Below are 22,702 nucleotides of genomic sequence, written 5' to 3' on the forward strand. Positions count from 1 at the left end.
CAAAAAAAAACAACAATCGGTGGTGATCAATAAATTATTACTTAACATGTATTTCTCCGCTGCATGAAAGTTTTGTGTCAGTATTTGCTGTTAAGCGCAATATGAAATTGCAGCTCTGAGTTCTGATAAAGTTGCCTTTTATATTCAAATGGAATCTGCCCTCTAGTGGCAGCTCTGAGAAATCCGGCAAAAGACACTGAAAGGTTTCATACAGTAAAAAAACGAAATCACTGCAGATGCACACTGCTTTCTAGGTTGTGGGTAGCAAATCGAATAGTGACATCATGAAGTGCTCCTTTAATAAAGTCTTTCTATAATGTTTTTTGTTTATGGGGCCCATATTACGAAATTCACAAATACCTTATTCTTTGGTATTTATGGGATTCCGTGTCATTACATGAATGTAATGTATTTTGTTTCCATAGAGGTACTGTATTTGCTACACACTGACATGCAATGTGTTGGACCTGCCCAGACATCTGGTTAAACTGGCCTTTAAATTAAACTTACTGATCAAATCAAATATTTTATTCCTGTAATTCTACAAAGAGGGATGGCATTTCTGAGGTTCAGCGTCATAGTAAGAATGAAGAGTTTTTATTGTATGTTACCTCAACCAGTGGAGCAAGGCTAGACACCAGAAAGATTGCAGCTGCATTTTGCTTCAGTGCCAGGCATGGACAGCTTTCTTATCATGTGAACCTGCATATCTGCAAAATGTGCAATGAACCTTTTTTTTCCATTCACTGTAAGATGTATTTTTTATACTATTCTGTAATAGTTGAGTAAATGAGTAAATGAGTATCTCCTGTGTACACTGCCTCTGTTCTGGTGTACACTGTCTTAGTTTGAACCATCCTATTTATCAATATTAGTATTATTATTTTTAGTAGTAATTGCACTATGTGTATCCTGTCTACAATGTCAGTGTCTTGTTTGTAATTGCATCATGGGCCAGAAGGACCAATATTTAATTCCACTGTAACTTGAACTTGAACTTTTTTTTCTGAAAAAGACAGTTGAAGATGAGATGAAAAACCCCATGTTTCTTCTGACCTCTGGGTGATGAAAAGGGTTTATTACTCTTAAACTGTTTGAAGGTGTTAATTGGTAAGCTATAATCAATAGCTACTGTATAGGGGTGATTTGAAAAACAAAGGCCAAATTTACCAGAGGAATTTTTGAAAATTACCTCATCTATACGATTTCTGCAAAAACATCCATTTCAAAGAAATGGCTCGTAATAAAGGTGACCAGAAAAAACCACAGTGAATATGTTTGCATGCGGCACTTTGACAACAAAACCACAGTCCACTTGAACAGAGCATCCTGTTGTTGTCTGACATGCCCCAGGTAAACTGGCGTGATGAGAGTCCTGTGTTTAATGCTGCTTTTTCAGAGTAAGTACATATTTCTACCAGCCATCAGATTAAGTTTTTAAGAATTTGTACAGAAGAAAAAAAATAAAACTACAAGTGATGTAAAATGATATACTAAGAATTTGTACATATCTGTCTGCCTTTGTCTCTTTATGAGTAGCTCACTGTCTGTTACAGACGTACAGTATCAGGATATTTTGTAATATCTTGTACCAGTAACTTCTGACAATACTGTATAGAGGTTGTGCCCACCATCTCCTGCAGTGTTATTCAATAATTTACTACTGTGGGAAGATCAAATAAGGTACACTAGCCATACAGTATGTCTTAAATTATCTTAATTTACTAGAAATCTTAACTAGAATATCTTATGATCAATTTTACGCTGGATAAATACGTGTCTAGTAAACATTGAACAGATATCATCGTTCGTGAAGCACAGTTTGGGAAATAATTACATCAATAATTAAGGCCAATAGTTACATCTGCTGGCTGTGTGATTGCTTGCCGATGTACAGTATATTAATATTAATAGTAAGAATGATAAATATTTGGATTTACGAATATCCCTAATTATTTCAGTAAAATCGTTTAATTTAGAAAGATTTCATGAAATTCCTGTTTTTGCATTCTTACCGTAAATCTCAGAGATTAATTGACACAATTCTAAATTAAGTGCAGAAAGAATAGATTTGTTTTAAAGTGGAGAGAGAAAGTTAGGGCATTACATTAAATGACTACAGTCCTCACCAGGAGAAGATAACAGAAGATGAACAGATGGATGGTTTAAAAACAGAAAAATTACTTTAACACAATGAAAATAACATATCATCTTATTTTTCAGCTGGATTTTTTAGTTTTTTTGAATGCGGACACTTCAACCAGTCACTTCTTGGTGTTAGGGTGTCAGTATTATAGCATTTTCGGATCATTTTTCATCATAGAATTGTACTAACTCATCTTTTTTTAAAGGCCTGCTTGCTTTCTCCTTTATGGTTAATCTGGAATATTTGAATAGGTTTCAAAACTAAAACCTTTAATTGTTTCTCTTTCTTGAAACATGCAATAGGGATAAAAGGCAAGTACAGGGTTTTTATTTAATTTTTTAGATTTTTGTAACACTGATCCAGACCATGCGGATGAATAGGTGATGAGAATGCGACTTTAGAATGGTTTGACATGGGTGATTTCTAAAATCCAACTGTCAAAACAGTCTTGGTGCATAGCTAACTCTTTTTTTAAAAAAACCTAACTTCCATATCATTGGCACAATACAAACAAGGCATTCCAAAAGAAGTGAAATCTGCCTGCTTTGAAGCTTAGAGCTTTATGACGTGAGGCTGTTTATCCACTGCAGCTACTGGTAAGATTGCCTAAGCAGAAGGAAAGATGAGTTCAGGACAGGGAAACACCAGACCTGCTCTTAAAAGGGAGTGAAAGCCATACTGTCTTAAAATACTACATTTCTATTTAGCAAAGACACAGATGTTTTGTTTCAAAATTCAATAATGGAAATCCTTGCTTATATCTTATTTACAGTTGTGTTATTTGGGTGTGTGTACAGCACTGCACATCTATGTGTTAGATGCCTGGCACATAAGAAACTAGAGGTATTAAAGGACGTGAATGTTCATTACCAGGTAGTGTCCAGCTCCACTGTGACAGAGCTGAGGAGAAAAGCACCGTTGCAGGAACTCTCACAGTCGTCTGTCATTACAAGACCAACGGATACCTGTATAACAAGAAGTACTGGTGCCATGGAGAATCACGCAACTGGTGTGAGATTCTGGCAGACAGCGACAACTTTGTGAAATGGGAATATCGAGGGAGGATCTTTTTACAAGATAGACAAGGAGTCTTGCTGATCAGAATGACACAGCTCCGTTTGGATGATACAGGAGTATACTGGGTGGGGATTGACAGACCTTATACTGATATTATGTGGAAGATCACCATCAAAGTGACAGAAGGTACAGTAAAGAGCTTGTCTACAGTATTTTTCCTTTGCTCACCTACTCATCCTTCATCTTCTCAGCATCCTTAAAACCCAATATTCCAGCATCTAATTCACTTCCTATCGACAGAAACAATTTCTCTCAACTGTTAGTCTTAAACATTGGTGTTTTCTGTTACCATATTGAAAAAAAACTACATTTTGAATTCAAATGTCCCACACAAGTATTGTAATGTAATACCAAATAGGAAGTTAAATATGCACCACAAGTAGTCATGTAAAGAAAAAGAAAATGTAAATATGAATTGAACAACATTAGCTGATAATAGTCAGATTAATACTGAGAAATGTATATGTACCGTATACTGTATACCTATAGGCCATATATACCTATGTTGACTTTTTCTTGATTTTTTATACTGTATCAGTAAATCAGTAAAATAGACTGATTCCTCCTGACCAGGAGGAATAGCTTTAATGTTTGGGAAGAATTGTGCAGATGGTCTGCATGAAGTGGGCTGATTACCTCCACAGAAAACAGATTCTTATTTAGTCACTTATTTATAATCTTGCAACACCAAACCCACACTCAAGTGAGTTAATCTGTGGTGGTTTTCCATTTCCTTTATAATATATTTTTAAATTTGACTCAGGCACATTGTAAAGTCATGCCATCTTACTGAACTAACTCCTGCACTGTTTGAGCTGACAACTCATCGAGATGGCTGGAGTTAAAAAATAACTCATCTACGATCTTTGTTTCTACAATATACAGTATTTAAGTTCTTTTTAAGTTTTTCAATTTGCTTACTAACGCAGTCACACCTGCATACCTGCTTGACAGGAAACAAACAGTACTTTCATCGTCCACAGTGAAGGCAGAGTACTTCATTTGAAGACACATACTGTGCTGTATATCTAGTTTCTGGACAATTGCTTGCTTGACAATTGTGTACAATAACATCATGGGCATTCTCTTCAAAAACTTACCTTTACTGCGTATAAGGACACATTAATTAAGCTAAGTTGGAAAGAATTGCCCATGGATCGCAGTGGTAAAAAGCCCCAGATTGAAAGAGTGCAGTATGTTTAGCATATTTTTGAGCTTCTGTCACAAACCACAAGCAGGCACGCAAACGCCGTCGCAATCCCACGAGCACCCACTAATTAACTTCACGCACTTTGTCTATTTAAACTTCCACTGTGCAGCTTGTCCTCGCTCACTATTGAGGTTTCCTCAGCCTGAGCTGCGAATCTAGTAAGCGATTTATCGTTTGTTCTTGTGACCCCCTGGATTTCTGACCTACCGCTTCTGATCCCCGACCTCACTTTAGCCTAACGATTTGGATAACATTTTCTCCCTCACTCTCTGCACAGGGCCTTTTCCCACTTCTTCCCTTGGAGCAAGTTATAGCTTCTTATTTTCAGAAAGACAAGATTTAATCATACAGTACATAGTGACCATTAACCGGCACTAGGAACAGTCCCGCGCATAAGATCTCTTTGAGGCCCCTAGGAAACGGAAAATTTAGAATAGCCTACATTTTAAAACCTGAACTGTGCATCTTTAAGAATGTGAGAGGATACTGGAGCGCAGGATGAAAAGGTCACAAGATCAGCCAAACTCCACACAGACAAGTGCCCTAAACTGAGACCAGACCCAGAAGCATGGAGCTATGAGATTACTAGTTCTAGGTCTCACCAGCATACACTTTTCTTCTGTTATTTCTTTGCGCGGGTGAGTAATCTGCTCTCAATTATACACCCATATGTCAGACACATTGAAAACAGAGGTGTCCAAGAAATCATGTACTCATGTTTTTGGAATTGCACAGCTAGATTTAGTAAGGAAATACTATTAATAAATAAACCAGAATGTCGTAACAGTAAATTACTTATAGTGTCATGTGCTCCATGCAGTCATATTGAATATTTTTTAGAGCTGTGTTACATTCTGGTCAAATGTTCTGTGTATGATCACTCCAATAAGTTAGCTAACATTTCTGGCAAATTTATTTATTAAACAGACACTCTTGGTTCCACGTTTTTGCATTTCTGCATTGCTAAACAATTCTTATTTAAAACTTGCCTCTAAATAAAAAAAGACAAAACATTAGCAGTATATAAACTGCTTGTAAATAAACATCTGTTCATTGCACTGCAGTACATAATACCAAAACTCTTTGAAGCACTATGATATTGAGTATAGAACATTAGAAATGCATTATCTTACCAATGCACAGTATTTACCATCTGTTTAACACTGAGTCATATGCTTTTTTGTTACATTTTTATTTATTGTCCAGTCTTATAATTTGAACATAAGCCCTGAATAAAAATAAAACAATGTCCCCAAAAAGAGTGATCCTAACACAGATCTGTTCTAATTACATCACCCCAAAGCACTCACCCCTTTTTGTTCTGTGTTTTCTATCCTTTAACCAGTTGTCAAGGGGCAGCTTCAGACAATACTAGCTAGCAATTGTTATGTCTACAATTATCTCAGTAATAACTTTGATTCACAAGTAATGGTCATCAAGCTGGCAAGTTCTAACTCTGAATCATGACATTGTGGATTCAGCAGTGGAAGTAACAGCGATCTTTGAGGCATGGAAAAACAAGAATACACTGGCTATCAAATGTGTCTAACCACTGTACTTGAAATCATACACACATCTGTCATAAACTACGCTGGATTTGAAGTAGAAATATCTGAATTGTTTTGACTATATATTGACTATATTTTGACTGCTTGTTATAGAGTCATCTCTCTTAATCATCAATTAATTAATTGTGGATTAATTAATAGAGTTCTTATTCAGGCCCTATATACTGTACTGTATGTGTTCGCAGTATGTTTCCTTTTATATCCCAACAGTTCCAGTGTCTCGACCTAACCTGGTATTCCTGGGCCCTGCTGAGGTGTCTTGCTCAGGACAGCCCCTGATAGTGCGCTGCAATAGTGTGCAAGGGACAGGTGTGAAGTACACTTGGTACAAGAGTGTCCAGCCAGCTGATGTCCCAGTGCAGTTCTCCACTGACCTGACCTTGTGCTGCACCACTCTGGCCGAGAGTCAGCTCTATTACTGCACAGCCAGCAATAGTGTGAACCAGGAGCACAGTGACCTTGTGAGAGCAGAACTTCTAAAGCCAGCTGAGGAACAGTGTGCCTATCATGTCACTATTGGCAGTGAGTACCAGCGCCAGCAGCCCTGAGGAATATAGGGATTGAACAATGCAGAGATTCTTGCTGGATTGTGAGACTTTTATAATTCCATGATAGAAACCTTTGTTAAAGTGAGTCCAGAAATTACAGATTAATGTTCTACTAACCGAGGCACATCAGTAGAATGCAGTCATATTGCGACTGAGCTTTTTGGTTTCATTTTGTCCTTACTTGAAACGGGTAAGAGCGATACAGTGGTCCAGTGTTTAGTATTGCTGCCTTGCAGAGCTGGGTCCTTAGGTTCAATTCCTGGGGTGCTATCTGTGTAGAATATGTATGTTCCCCCCATGTTCGTGTGTGTTTCCCCTGCTAGCTCCGGTTTCTTCCCATTGTCCAAAGATATACTGGTATGTTAACTGGCTTCTAGGAACAATGGCCCTGGAATGAATGTGTGTCTTCCTTGAGATAGAAAAGTGTCCCGTCTGTGGTGTATCCTGCCTTGTGCCTGTTGCTTTTTGGCTCCACAGCGACTCTGAGTTGGAAAAAGAGTTTGGAAAATGGATAGATGGTAATATGATGAGTTAAAGGCAAGATACAGCTACAGTACGCTGTGCTGAAAAACCCTGGTCAGGGCAAAAGCCATTTGTAGTGGGCAAATTATTTTGATTGCTTGTTTGTTTAATAGGTTACTGAAAAATACAAAAGAATAACCTCAGTAATAGTAATTATGCCGTAGTTGTGCTTTATAGATCAAATAATATGTTAGGAAAAGTGGAATCCATGACAAAAGAAAAAAAAACAGCACTGAAAGTGACGACGTTAATAAAATTTAAGTTTTAGAACTAGAACTTATAGTACACCGCAAAGTTTTATAATGATGACTGTTTATTTGTACAGATGTATTTTTATTGTTTTCTATTTGGCAGGCGATCATTCTTATGAGTGCTGGGATGAAGAGTTAATGAGCACAGCTACAGCTCTGATATCCACTGAATTCACAGATGGCTATCTGCCTTCCTCAGTAGTTAGGGAGGCCAGTGAGTTCAATGTCTCTGTCAGGTAAGCCCCAGGCATTTTTAAAATGTATACTTGTTTGGTATAAGCACTCCTGTTTCATACCACGTTATCACTAACTGCTACCATGGAAAATATAAATAACGTTGCATGGTCATGGAGTAGTCATGCAAATTGTATTCTGACTCAGAATGAATCAAATCACCTGCCTCTTAAATGCCGACTGCATTTCATTAAATCGTTAAGTGAGGAGTAAAGATTGTGAGATCATAACAAAGGTTACAAATGAAAGAAAGAAGGACATTTGGCCCGTGTAGCCCTGTTTAGTAGTTGGTAATTAATTAGTAGTAGCTAATTATAATCAGGGGAGTGGGTGTTCTACAGAACTACAAGAGAGTTGGGGCAGAAATTACCTTTGTCATTTAAAATTAATTGTAACAACTGAAATCTGGGGCACTGGTGGGAGGTTTGGGGTATTGTCTGCCCCCTATAAAACTGTTTTACTGTTTGCTGTGGAAGTACAGAAGATACTACTTAGGCTTGTTGTCAAGGACCGTACCCCGACTTCTTTTACAAAATGGCAGGATCAATTACTGTAGCTACTAGCAACCCAATGAGTTAGATGGGCCAAATGGCCTCCTGTTGTTTGTAGCCTTTCTGATAGTCCTAGGCTCATCATTCCTGTGTTGCTCCCATTTTAAAAGCCTTAGTTTTTTAATGGCAAATTAGTTTTCGTTTCCCCCCAGTAGGACTGAGATAAACAGGGTCGAGAAAAGTGTGTGAGTGTGTTGAGGACAAGGACAAGCCTCGAAACTTTCTGAGATACAGAGCAGGAGGGTGTGGGCTGAGAGCTCACTGTGTACACGCTGTGGTTTCTGAATGGGGCGGTGGAGGCGGACTGGAAAGTAAGAAAGCAGGCAGAATGGAAACCAAATCACCATCAAGGGGGGAAGAGGGCTGATAAGCTGACAGATAAGAACCCATAGGCTAAAGGCCAGTCTGACAGCATGCTGTGTGATGTTCAATATAAATTAAGATGTGCTCTATCACGAGCTTTTTATTAAAATGAATAATTGGAAATCTGTTAGCGTCATTGGTTTTTAAGACTCACTTTTCCTAATGGTGTCACTGTCACTGCACACGTAGTATATCTCTTCTACAGTACGTGCAAGATGCATGTCAGCATGTTACCATAAACCTTAGAGCTGTGCTTAGGACTTGAGTACTTACTGTAAATGCACTGGGGTGTGTAGTAATACATCCTTTATAGACACCAACCATACAAGCCTTGATTTCATTAAAGGTGTGTTTTGAACTGAAATTACAGAACAGTGTAGTCATTGTTTGTCAGTGCATTGTTCTAGTACACTGCTTGATCATAAATTGAGAGGACTATATCAGGCTCAAATATTTTAATAACATCTAGAACTCAGTTCCTGGAGAACCCTGAGTCTTCCATTTAATGTTTCAGCCAGCGTAGTCAATTAAACAATTAATCTTATTATATTTAAGGTATTTTATAGTTGATTACAAAATATATTCAGTTCATTCAAGGTACAATTGCATGTACTGTATTGTAAATCACCCTAGAGGCTGGTTCGAAATGTTACTATGATGCAGCTAATTGACTAAATAGACTAACTGTGTAACTGAAATGTGGGTGTGACAAAAGCCAGAAAAAGTGAGCCCTGGACGAGCTGAGTTTGAGATTTCTGCTGCCACGAAGGCCTGATGAATTAAAAATTTCACATCGGATTGCTTCCTGTCTGTCTATCGCGGTGAGTAGTGTGTGTGAGCAGAATTGTTTTTCTCTTTGTGTTGTGAAGGTTTTGATTTCCTTTCCACTGAGTTGTCTTCTTTCTAGTCCTCTACAGTCTTTAGGGTATCCAGATCTGAGGGTCGGAGGAATATTTTTTTTTCAGTATGAAAAGCAAACTAGCTGATACAGTACGTCACCACAGTCACTTCAATGTGTGCTATTGCGCATGTTGAACTCGGCAGCTCGGGTCGAAGCTCGATTGTAGTTGTTTATAGCAACATTAATATAGTTTCCATATGTTGTGAAAATGACTTCAGCGTCAGTGTTTCTTTTTTTAAACTGCTAAATAGACTGTTACTTTGAAAAACAGGGGAGTGCGGGGCAGATATGTTGATGATACTGTATGCTAACAATCGAAAACCAAAACAGTTACATTTTGATTAAACATTACAAAGTAGCTACATGTAGGAATTAAAACATTAAAACATTTTAAACCAATACATCCCTCCATACATTTTCAATCATCGCTTATCCAGCTACAAAGTCAATTTAACTTACAAATTACCACTTCTACAGTGACCTTTCTCTCTTTGTCACGTTATCATAAACATTTTCATCAGTGCAATATTCTTATTACACTTCTTAATATACTTGTTTCTTTGTCATCGCTAAGCAAGTTGGAATTTTTCATTTTTTTCGTTGTCAGTTGCATCAGGAATAACATTTTCAATTTACATCCACATGTGCAACAAATCAATTTGGTTTCACGTGTAGCAGTTTGGACAAACTATCCATTACGAAAACATTTTAGACACGTGTTCTGAATAAGCTAAATGCTGAAATATTTTCTCGTTTCATTTCTTTAGATTTAAAAATGTAATTTAGATTAGGTATTTGTCAATCATTAATGTATAAGTATATTTGTTTACAACGTGTTTATGAATGCTAAAAGCAGTCACAGTGTTAACAAAATGTATGCCACCAGCTATTTCAAAGAGTGAAACTTCTGAACAGAAATTTTGAATTTGTTTAAAAAGGGCCCCTCCTGTATCAACTTCCACCCTGACCTTATTTTACTGTTTATCACGATTACATCAATGAATTATATTACTAGAAACGTTTACTAACCAACTTTGAAGAACACATAATAAATAACAAAGAGACACACATTTTACGAAGATAACATATTTTAGCATTGAAAATAATAACATGAAACATGTATCTGTTGTCTTCTAGTCAAACGCCTCAACTAGTCTTCATGTCTAGTTAGAAAATGTGGCTTGTGCACCGTTTGCTATTTACATGGACCTGACAAACTCAAAACCCAATGAAATACAGAGGCATTATAAATACAGTGACTTGATTTGGCATACCTCTCTTTTGAGATCACTTATCCTGCTCTTCTTTTCTACTCTTTTTTACTGTACTGTACAGTAGGTACATCCTTTTGGAGGACAATGTGTGTTTACCAGTTGCTACTACATTATTTTAATTTTAAACCATTACAGCACAGTTTGCAATGCAAGTAAAAGGATGTTTGCGAGATGTAATGAAAGATTAATAGAATTGATCAACATTTTCTGCTTTCCAAAATCAAACGAACGTCATTTGGCGTAGCAGCGGCTGAAGCTATACCGATACTGTCATCTTATGGCAAACATGAGTCAATTACTACATCGGCGGTGAAATAAACCACTACACTTAGTTTATTTGGTTTATACACTTACATCCAGGTGGATGCTGCACATTGGTGGTAGTGGAGGGGAGTCCCCATTACCTGTAAAGCGCTTTGAGTGGAGTGTCCAGAAAAGCGCTATATAAGTGTAAGCAATTATTATTATTACTTAAATTCACAACTATTAATTTTATCATTTATAGCTAGCAAACTATAACAGTCCAGATCAGCACAGCAGCAACAGAAAGAGCCACTGGAGGGAATTTGTCAATGTGAAAAAATATATTGTGTTGCACATCCCCCGACCGGCGGAGTAATCCTACTCCATTGGGCCCCTGAGCAAGGCCCTTAACCCCAACTGCTCCAGGGGTGCCGTATATATGGCTGACCCTGCGCTCTGACCCCAAGCTTCTCTCCCTGTCTGTGTGTCTCATGGAGAGCAATCTGGAATATTCAAAAAGACAAATTCCTAATGCAAGAAATTGTATATGGCTAATCAAGTGATCTTATCTTATCTATCTTACATTGAGGGGGGCCCCCCAGGTGGCCTCGGGGCCCTAGGCAGTTGCCCAGCTTGCTAGGCTGTACCAGGCTGCAGGCCACAGTGCTTCGCTGCCTGTGCTCTGACACCTTGTCACATGCTGCTTAGTGTGCATCTGACGGATGTGTCCTGTCCGAGTCTCGGTGACCCTGTTTGCTGTAGAGTGGAATGTCAGGAACTCGCTCTGTCTCACCATTGCTGTTTTTTTTTTCAGGTGCAGCTGGACAGTGAAGTCTTTGTCATATGAAGTGTGTCGCTGGCTGCTGTTTGTGGCTCTTCTGGTGTCTTTTATACTTCTGCGCAGATATTTCAAGTTATGTTACTGTAGGTGAACACCAGAAAGAATCGGCCATAAAAAAAAATCTCCAGTCTTCCTTACACACCATACTGCAGACCTGCATTGCTTGAGCTATTGTGCTTGAAAGAAGACATGCAATTCGTTTTTTTTCTTATACCGCAGTGAGTGCTCTCTCATTTTCTAACTTCATGCATTTTTCAAATCAGTGCTTGACACTAGTTTGTGATCAATTTGACCAACTTCCTTCTCAGTTAGTGTCACAACTGGACACTTTGATTTTGATCAGGAAACATATTCTGCCACTCTAAAGCCCAAAGCCAAGGCAGAAACATTGTCCCTCATGGAATAGAGCTTCAAGCAATCTGCTACTGCAATTGGATGAATAACCTTTTCTTTTGTATTTCAGGTGTGAGTAACTACATTCTCTTGTGTATCAGTGAAAACCAGAAGCTGGTTATTTCATGCTCATTTATTTTTAATCTGGACATAAAAATGATGTATTAAAACTGCATACTATATATTTATTTTTCTACTTCATCAGTGTAAATGAGCCTGCAGCTTAAAAACCTTGACTATAATGAGTGTCTTATTGAATTTTCTCCTCTATCCAGGGAAAAGCAATGTTAGCAGCATGCTCTGAATATGATCATTAACTATTGTCTTATATTTAAGTCGTGTGTTCTATGAGATTGTCATGAGGATTGTACACTGTGGATAAATGTATCCCTTGGCTCAGGCTGCACATCTATCAAACATGTTCCAATAGAAAATGGTAGTACACACTACAGACTGAATGCTGGCAAGTGAGCTAGTCATTATACATGCCATGATGCACTGCATGCCCTTGAGTGGATAACAGCAATGGTAGCACACTCTTGGATCCTGTACTGTGTGGAACCAAGTAATGTGTATGAAATTGGGTACACAAATGGAACCATACTGTAGCTCCACAGTGCACCACTGGTAGGGCACAACTGTTTGAACAGGTCAAGAAACAGTAACAGTGTTACCCCCATATAGCCTGATCTCGGCAGATTTCAGCAGCTACGCCAGGCTGAGTCTGGTTGCTGCCACAAGGGATGTTGGTGGACACAATTTTCTCTTAACCAGAATGTCTAAAATCAAAGCATATTAATACAGTGACTGAGGACACCATGCTGTAGGAGATATTAAGTCAAGATCTACTTGGTGATTTACATTCTTACGGCACTATTCATGCGAGTAGCGACTCATGTGTTAACCCTGGTATCCTGGCTGAATTCCACTCTGGGTTTACACAATCTACTTCAAGTTTTCCCTTAAATCAGTTGGTTCTCATTTCTTTGCCTGATCTACTTCACAGATTCATGGGGGGCAGTTGGTACATTGCGGTTGCTGTCCATCACTCAGATGGATGTCGCATAGCTCTCCACCTATATATACAGTACAGTATATACTAGAGCTATAGGATGAAAAGCTCAATGAAAACGTAATTTTTATATATACAGTATATGTATAGATACAGTTGACGTGGGAATGTCTGTCATTTCAAACTTATTATTAAATGATGAAGGGTACAGAAGCCGTTCTTGCTTTAAATGATCGTACTCAGTGGAGAGGTTTTCTTTGAAGTCCAGGGCTGTGCCCACTTACCGTATGTGTCTCTGTTTCAGAATAAAGGGCACAGAAAACACTATAGTACATATCTGGAAAAGAAACTGCACAGAAACTGCAGAGGACTGAAGGAACTCAACAGCAAGGAGATCATTTCTTCGCTTTCAGCCCAGCACCTCTGATTCAGTCTTCTGCTGAGCTACAGCATGCTGAACTTCACACAAGAGTTACTGCCTTCATGGGAGAACTGCAGTCAGTGGACAGGTTTCAGACCATGCCATTCATGGGAGGAATGAAAGTGTTGTGCAGTATAAACTGTGATGCCAGACAATTCCGGTTTACTCAGGGACACTATAACATGTGAGAAAAATACGTTGGTCTTCAGATATGAATACAGCTCATTCCTAATCCTATCAAATAGATGCCTTTTAAAGGAATATATACTTTTAAACACTTGTGTACCAACTATTTTCTTGTGGTAAACCTGGAATTATTTGTACCAATGAAAGTCCATGAATGAGTTGCTTGTAGTAATGTCAACAATAGTTATCACTATTGATTTGTATGGGAAATGTCAGTCTGAATAGATTGGTATTGCTGTACTTAAAATGTCCACTAGATGGGGACAGATCTTGGAGTCCCTCACTTGTCATATCGCTCTCACTCTTAAATTGTTTGCTGCTATTTCTGGATTCAGGTACTGGTAACATGAACTGTCCCTCACGAAGAAATATAAATAACTTCACTAAGCGCTTCTATATTGCATTGCACCCAGCCATGAATAATAGAACAGGGATCAGACAGGCAGGCTATTAATATGCTCCTAATCTCCACCTGCAGTCAGCTCGGATTTCTGTTTTTGAGCATCTGGTGACCTGAAGGGAGAGGGGGTTTCAGGAAGGTGCCATTAAATTAAGTAAACTCACTCCATTATAGTTAAAGGGGAGGTGAAAGTGGCGATGATGATAGTCTGTTTCACCTGAACCTTTTTCTAAATGTTCCGTTGTTGATATTGCGGCAGCGCTAAGACAGATGGGGCAAATGCTTAAGAAAATATGAAAATAGCAAATATTTTCTTCTTGTGTTTTACGTACACTTTGAAACTCAACCTAAAAATGTTCAACGTTTTTCAAAAGTGGTCAGATTTTATTTAATTTTCTGATACAGAGAGGAGCAATTGTGGGGCATATCTGACTGATAACCAGAAACGGTAATTTCAGCACCACTGCGGTCATGTATTGTACCTCCAGGTGGAGCTCAAACCCCACGTTAGAAAGCAACGTCAGGCAATGGTGCCTGATAAATGCTCACAAGGGCAGGCATGATCGCGCCTTGGTTAGCACTGTAGTCCTACAGTATGGCTTCTGCATTCTAGGTTGGATTGTAGCCTTTGGTGCCTATTTGTGTGGAGCTCACTAGGTGAATTTTCACCATCTGTTCGAGTTTACTTCTGCTTTCCAAATGCATGCAGGTTAGGTTTGATTTGCAGCTATATACAGTAACAATCTACCCAAGATTTCAGTCTGGCAGATTTGCTAATTGAACATGCTGTGGCATACTACAGCCCTGACACACATGCCACATGTGTAAGGAGGTTTTCTTCATCCAGTTTTAGAGCACAGGGCTGAAGAAGGGGGATTGTGAATTCATTTGAAAGATTATTCAGAACACAGACATGTGATGCAGTACGAGATGTAATAATACAGTGAGCTTACACAGCTGTTCTAATGATCATATGCAGTTGTCTGCTCTGCATAAGAACCTAAAATAGTTACCAGTGAGATGAGGCTGTTTGACCCATCTTGTCCATTTGGTAGTAAGTAGTTAATGGATCCATTTCATGAAATAATTCAGGGCATCAGGTTCAGTAACATGACAGGGCAGTTTGTTCCATAACACCACAACCTTTTGAGTTAAAAAAAGTGCCTATGGTTGTTTGTTTTAAATGCATTCCCATGTACAGTAGTGTCAACTTCTGTCTAATGGTTTGTGATTTGTCTGTTCCCTTGAGGATTTTGAATACTTATCTTAGAAATAATTATCTTTTGAATGCTTATTTTCCATTGTTGTCACTGCAGCAATGTCAATTGCCTTGTAATCTCGTTTCTGTGCAAGACTAAAATGATTTAGTTCCTTCTGCCTGTCGGGGCAGGATGTAAGGATCAACTTTAAGTTGGTAGGTAAAACCCGGGGTCGTGGCCACAGATACCTACTCCAGTGTTTCAAAATTGGCATGAAGGCCAGGAACCCTCACGATGAAGGAGATGTTTATGAGGTCTATTAGAGTGGTGTTAAAATAAGCACTGGGGGAAATGGTTTAATTCTGTTTAGTAGTGTTGACAGTCAACATTAACAGCACAGCTCATATGCAAGACCATGCCCCTTCCTTCAAATAGAAAGTGTAGTTGTCTGCATCAAAGGTGCTTGAGGGTTCAGCACCGGTCCCAGGCATTTTTAATTGGGCCAGTGATGCTTCTGCCTTTATTTTTCCGGTTGAAGGCTGTGCACGTGGTTGTGCTGGGAGTTGGATGAGGTGCTGCAGTGGTGTGTCTGAGCTGCACAGGGACTCCCTGGGATCTTGTGCCAGGGTGCCCAGTGGGAGGCATGGTGAAGTGTGAAATTGTACCAGCTCATCAAAACAAACCCGCCCAAGAACAAAGGAGTCATGACAACGAGACCCATCCTCTGGTGCAGAAAGACGTCCCTGGAGGACCAAAGCATCAATAATTTCTCCCGCTAAAGCATTCATAGCAAACATGGCTAGCACTTGATAGGTCTAGTCCCACCAGACACACCTGCCGAAGGCTCCACAGCTGAAATGTAGTGTTCCTTTTCTTTACCTTTCAGCATAGTATGAACCTTTACCTGTTCCTTTTCACACTGAAGCTGTGCCACATACTCCCACAATGGCTCCAGGTTGGCATTATTGTCAGCGGCTCAGCTGACCAGCTCCTGGTTGTTTTGCCAAGTGTGCTTTTCAGATCCTTCGTGCAAATTTTATACCTTTTCCAGATTCCAGAATTCCAGAAAATTCCAGAAAACAAACAAAAGAATTGGTTAAACATTGTTTTAACAAAAATGAGCCTTTAAAATTTAATGATGTGGAAACATACTGCCAGGTATTGTTCATTTCTTTCAAATGATACAGTAATCCAGGAACCCGGACCTGGGACCTGCATTTGTTGAATACTGGTCAGGCCTTGAGCCGTGTTGTTATATCATTTGTATCAATTCCTTTTCACATTCTGACCCATCTGGACTTGAGCATGGTGAGGAGAAAATTAGATGTTTTATTTCCGTGATCAGTTTTTTGTTTATATGAATTGAAAGGAAGCAGCATTTTAAGAACAGTAGAAATGTAAATAATGGAAAAAAGGCTATTTGGCCCCATACGGTGCCTTCAGAAAATATTCACCCCCCTTTTCACATTTTGTTCCTGTTTCACTTCCATTTTAACACATTGAAATATGTTTTTCTCCCTTCAATAACACAATAAATACTGTAAAACACATTTATGAATAAAAAAATATTTATTCAACAACATTTGTTTCCCCAGAATGAAAGACTTACATTTCTCATTTACGAAAGTACTCAGGCCCCCCGCCGAGTCAATACTTTGTGCATAGTCCTTTAGCAGCAGTTACAGCCGTGAGTCTTCTTGGGTATGTCTGTACGAGATTTGCACATTTAGATTGTGGAATGCTTGTCCATTCTTCAATGCAAATTTGCTCCAACTCTGCCAAATTAGATGAGAGTGTCAGTGGACAGCAATTTTCAGGTCATACTACAGATTTTCAATTGGATTCAAGTCTGGGGTCTGGCTGGGCCATTCCAGAATACTACTTTCTTTTTTCAAGCCATTCCTTGATAATTTTTGGGTCATTGTCCTGCTGGAAAATGAATTTTTGCCCTAAACGCAGATCTCTGGTTGACAGAAACAGGTTCTCCTCAAGGATTTGCCTGTATTTGGCTCCATCCATGTTGCCTGATCTTAGTAGTGTCTGGCTTGTGCCATGTTTTTTTCCATTTTGTTGTTGGTGCTCCTAGGAAGGTTCAAAGCTTTGCCAATCTTTTCATAATCTTCTCCAGCTTTTTTCCACCTAACAACTTCATCTCAAAGTTCAATGGGCAGCTCTTTGGTCATGACAGCAGGACTGATCTGATCTGCTGTTTTAGTTGTGAGACCTCACAAAGTCAGTGATATTTACTGTGCAATTGAACACAGGTGGATTCGAAATGAACACAGGTGTTAACGTATTTAGTGTGATCTCTCAAGATAATTGAATACCTCACCCAATTTAGGTTGTTATAGCAAAGGGAGTGAATACTTATCAATTAAGTAATTTTCAGATTTTTATTTTTAATATAATTCTGAAGACATCTAAATTCTTTATTTCATTTTAACTTTATAGAGAATTACTTCTACAGGAGTGGAAAAAAATCCCATTAAAATATGCTTTAATCTGACTTTGCCACATGGCTTAACGAGAAATAATCAATGGGGGGTGAATACTTTCTGAAGGCACTGTATATGTGGATAACATGTTTGCAGGAAAGTGTTGAACTTTGAGCAGCTGAAAAAACAATAACAGTTCAGTGGAAAGCTGCCTTCGGCCTCTCTTTTCTGCAAAACATTTGAGCACAGCAGTGCAGTTACTGGAGATGGCGGGCTGTTTTTTTTTTCACTTTTGTTTTAAAATAGACTCGTGTCTTTTTTTGAAACTCCTTTAGGTTTCATTTCATTAGGTGCTTAGCACCTGGTGACATTCCTTGTCATTGGGGCAAAAAGTCTGCTGTGAACCATTAGATGATCAACGGTACTACTCTGATAACAGTAAAACTCTGCCCTGCAGTGTTATTGCTTGGTGTCTGCCTGACCTCTCGCTGAGATGCTACAGCATTTCGAAGCATTTCGTGAGAGTGATAGCTAATCGGCATGCTTGTCCAGTGGCGGGGGACTGTGCAGGTGTCGGGCTACACCTGGCTGATGAGGACAGTGTGTTTGAAGTCTGGACCGCTGGAGCTATCTGATTTGTGCGCCTGGAGGATAGCGTGCAGGCGATGAGCCTTCAGCTTCTAGTAGCGCCGTAAACAAAGCAATCTGTTCCCAGGCAACGAAGGAACACTGTGCTCACTTTCTAGCACCCGGTACAAAAATACCCACACAAACAAATTCAGATCACATTGGTTAGCCACAGAATCACACACTCAGAGCAAAAACAGGGACAAGAAGTACAGTATAATATAATGCCAGTAGCTGAATTAGCAGTAAAAAAGATCATTTTACTTTTTAATGGGCAGTATGGTTGAAAACTTGCTGATCTCTCTCAATAGTTCTCATTAAACAGCAAATTATGTTTATATACAGTACATAGTCCCTGTGTATAGCAGACAAGCTCTAAAGAACCTTGTCAGCCTTTATTCTATCTGCACATGGTACACTGAGGGTCTGTGGGTTTTGAATTTGTCCAGAAAATGGCCGATGTCTGGTTTTCACATCAAAAAAATATCCAGTAACATCTGATCTGACAGTATGAGTGAACATTAACTGCACTCTGCAGTACATTGTTAGCATGGTTTGTTTGGCTCTTTAGCAGCTTCTGGTTCCTTGTACCACTAGGTGGAGTGATGCTATAGAAAGATTGCAGCTGTTTCAGCACCATAAACTGCAGGTGGCTACTGGACAGCTCCCTGGTTTTGGACTGAGATCCACACTACTCATTTTACCCCCGCAGGTTCTGAAACTGTAACATAGCCTTGAATTAACTTTGTTTTAATAAGTCATCAGAAGTGGTCCATGTGGCGTATAGGCACTTCTCACAAGCCCTTGTAGGAAATAGCATCAGTCCTTGAAAGTGGTAACTCCTCAGGATTGAACCGGGCTTACAAAACTTCTTTTTATAAGAAGTACACAGTACATACTATGCATAAAACTGTTTTTGTTTCCTGTGTAAAAGTTTAAATCCAGGGAAAAAAAATGACCCTCTGCAATATCTTTCAGTTATAGTATACAGTATAACTCTTAATACAGCCAGGATTAAAAGTGTCTGCTTTACTCTCCGAGTAAACTGGTGTAGGCTATTTCATGTTGTCCTGTATCAGCAGTTCTGTAGTGCATTCTTGCATCCACATGTATATCTGTGTTATGTGTAACCCTAACATCAACCTGTATAGAAATGGTAATAAAAACAGGCAACATGAATAATAAAGGAATAAGGTATCGTCTCAACCTTACTTTTCATGTGGTTTGTTACACAGTAGGGAAGCCAAAACAATGGATATTCTTCTTCTTGCTTTTCCTAGGATATTGGCATCAACATGCTAGTAGCTGTAATTACTTTATGCTTAAAGTCTCCGTATTCATGAAATCTATCTGACTTCTTATCTGCTGTCATACACTGTAAGATTTACAATGGCTGAGAGAACCCATGGGTGTACTCAGAGCACAGATTTTATACAGCTGCTTGCACAAAATTCCCTATATGATCATGGTTGTTATTAAAATTTTCAACTGGAAGCCTTAATGGAGAGAGAGAGATGACATTATGGTAAAGGGATTCCTTACAGTGTGACACAGGTACCAGCTTGGTAGCACAATCGCTGAGGCACAGATTGCCAAGGCGTTCCATCATTACTCAAGCAGTGAAGACATAGACTAATATCCAGGAGTTAACCGCCTGATCCCCTCCACACCCTTCTCTGTCACACTGCCGCAGTACTGTGTGAATTCCCTGTGCTGTTCGTTCAGTTTTAAATATGCGGCAGAGAAGGTTCAAATCTTTTCCTTTCCGCTAGACAATTGCCATCTGCAGGTTATTACCTAAAGTTGCCTGCTGTTCAAGCACACTTCATTCACCCCTGCCGCTCCTCCTGAGCTGCCCCCCATGCGTCTCCACATTGCTTTTTTGCTGGAGTGAAAATAGGCTCTCGTCTTTAAGAAACCCAACAAAGGAACAGTGTCAGACAGAGATTCTCACTCCAGCCTGTATGCCTTTCAGCTCTGCAGTATTTTCTATTCCAACTTGTATCTTTGGGTGTTTTATCTGAACTGCCGAATATGATTCTTTGTACTCCTCTTTATAAATACCATAACCATAAGTGGAGATCACTGTTGGGGAAAAAATCTGCACATACTGTATGTATGGCTGTGTGAGGCCTGTCGAGAGTGTTGTAGCTTTTACATGTATCAATTAGGCTGCTGGTGTCAATGAAACAGCCCTCCTTCTGATCAAAAACAGCACTTGCTTGCCTGACGCACTCCAGAGCACTGGGGCATACTAACAAAGCTTTTTTTATATTCTAACTGGATTTCAACTCGATTGATGCAAGATTTCTCTTTTCTGTGTGTAGTCTCCTGCTAGATTTGTAACTTCTTATGGATTTTTATAAAGGCTAGAAAAAGTACATTTTGTTCTGGAGCCAGAAGCTTTGCTCTGTAAGCACTCTGTTTATTGAGCCAACAGCATCCACCTGGTCTATATCTGTGCTGTGATTTGTCTTCTGTCTATTTTTAGAGCTGGTGGGTTAAAAATAGACTCGCTGCCACAAAGGCGCTGCTATGAAATCTTGGATTCCTCACATCCCTCATTCCACTACCAAGTACCGGAATCCTCTTTTCTCCAGAGTCTGCCTTGTACTGTGCCATTCTCTAGCTCCTGTTTCACTGCAACGTGTAACTGTATCCGACGCTTTAATGACAGGAAGATGGGAAAATGTGCAAATGTGGAAATGGTTATTTTTATACACTGCAGCTCAATGAACCCAATCCACAAGGTGCAATTGCTCCATCACATGCCAAGGTTTAAATGCTGAGATTAAGTGTTTTGCTGGACAAGATCTCTTTTGCTCTCAGCCAGCTCTAAACTGTCTCACATATGCTGTTATATAAAATTGAAATAATGAGAGAGATGTGTACAATATCAGTTTATTTGTATACGCATACTGCCAACCACAATTTTAGAGAATGGCATTTACCATATGATAACCCATCCTATCCAAAGTAGTAAAAAAAGGCCTAGAGTATGTTACATCCTGTGATTCCAAAGGACTGTAAAGTAGTAGCAGATTACACCTAGTGTGCTGTAGGGGACTGATTGTTGCTGCACATGCCTCTAGTGCTTTGCTGAAGGCAAAAGCAGAACTGGCAAATGTGTCAATTCAGACAGCCTCAAGGGTTTACAGAAAGCCCTTGGTGGATAGGAAAAAGCACCCTCAAGAAGCACGATTTAGATCATAAGAAGTTTACTCATCTTTTTTGAGGCAGTGAAGCCTCAACTAATGTTGAAGGAGTCCTTATGTCTCCATAAACATACAGTATGTGAGCATGTACTGTAGTCGATTGCTGTAACACATCACAGCTGAAATCACTTTAGGGAGAGGACTAATCTGCTGCTTGGGGTATTACCTAATTTTTAGGAAAGTCTGCATAGAATTGATTCAGACACCTAAGTGTTCACGGATGAAAGATTTTAATTTATTTACATGGATATTCACATTTCTGAGATATTCCAAGATGCTTCCCTGTATTCATCCATGTATTTTTCAGCTTTACCTGTACAAGGTGGTTTGGCTCAGGGGATGTGCAGAGGTCCCTTGTGTTGTCTGCAGCAGAGTATATACTGTCACTTTGATGAATGTCTTCTCTCTCAGCATGGGATATTTATTTTATCATCAACCCAATTCACGCCACGTTAGGGGTGACACACTGCGCCCAGTTCCACACCCCCATGCTGCAGGAAAGCATTTGGCACAAGTTTTTGTAAAATAGCTGCTCACAGGCAGCTGTATGCCACATTGTGGGTCTTTTGCTACAGTGTATGCTGGCACATAGAAATGAGCAGCCAGCTTCCATGAGCAAGCATGAGAAAGTAGACAGCTTTAGCAAATCATTAATCCTGCATAACGTATTGGTAATCCTGAGAATGGTAAACAGTGTACTGACATTTTACACGTAATGTGGATGCCAACACAGCAATATGCTAATTAGTCAACAAGTTATTTTACATCAATAACTAGTGAACTCATTTTAGCCTGTTTAAGAGTTGAATGGCTGCCCATGCATCTAATAGTCTTTTCCCCTCTTGTTGTTCCTTAAAAGCTCCAGTTGTTTAGCTCTTCTTGCTAAACAGAATAAAACAGAACAAAATTGAGTAATAGTCACTCAATAGTAAATTGAGTAAGCAGTGATTAGAGAACACACAGGGCAAACAAAATAAGAGAGCACTGATGATTTGTGTGTGCTGGGGGTATGAAACTGAGAAAAAAAAAAACACAAATTCACATTTCTGTGTATTTAATTGTGTATACTCTAAAGTGTCACCTGG

The 22,702-nt window shown here is 39.2% G+C and overlaps 1 protein-coding gene across 1 annotated transcript; it reads left to right on the forward strand.

Annotated features, from left to right (window-relative positions):
- Positions 1-1,024: 1,024 nt before the first annotated feature.
- LOC107076814 (uncharacterized) lies at positions 1,025-12,095 on the forward strand. Its single transcript, XM_015342429.2, has 5 exons — positions 1,025-1,400; positions 3,020-3,349; positions 6,212-6,523; positions 7,426-7,558; positions 11,703-12,095. Exons 1-5 carry the CDS (start codon positions 1,367-1,369, stop codon positions 11,818-11,820), a joined length of 927 nt encoding a protein of 308 aa, XP_015197915.2. The 5' UTR covers positions 1,025-1,366; the 3' UTR covers positions 11,821-12,095.
- Positions 12,096-22,702: the final 10,607 nt, after the last annotated feature.

This window comes from Lepisosteus oculatus, chromosome 5, assembly GCF_040954835.1.
Source record: "Lepisosteus oculatus isolate fLepOcu1 chromosome 5, fLepOcu1.hap2, whole genome shotgun sequence".
Taxonomy (NCBI): Eukaryota; Metazoa; Chordata; class Actinopteri; order Semionotiformes; family Lepisosteidae; genus Lepisosteus; species Lepisosteus oculatus.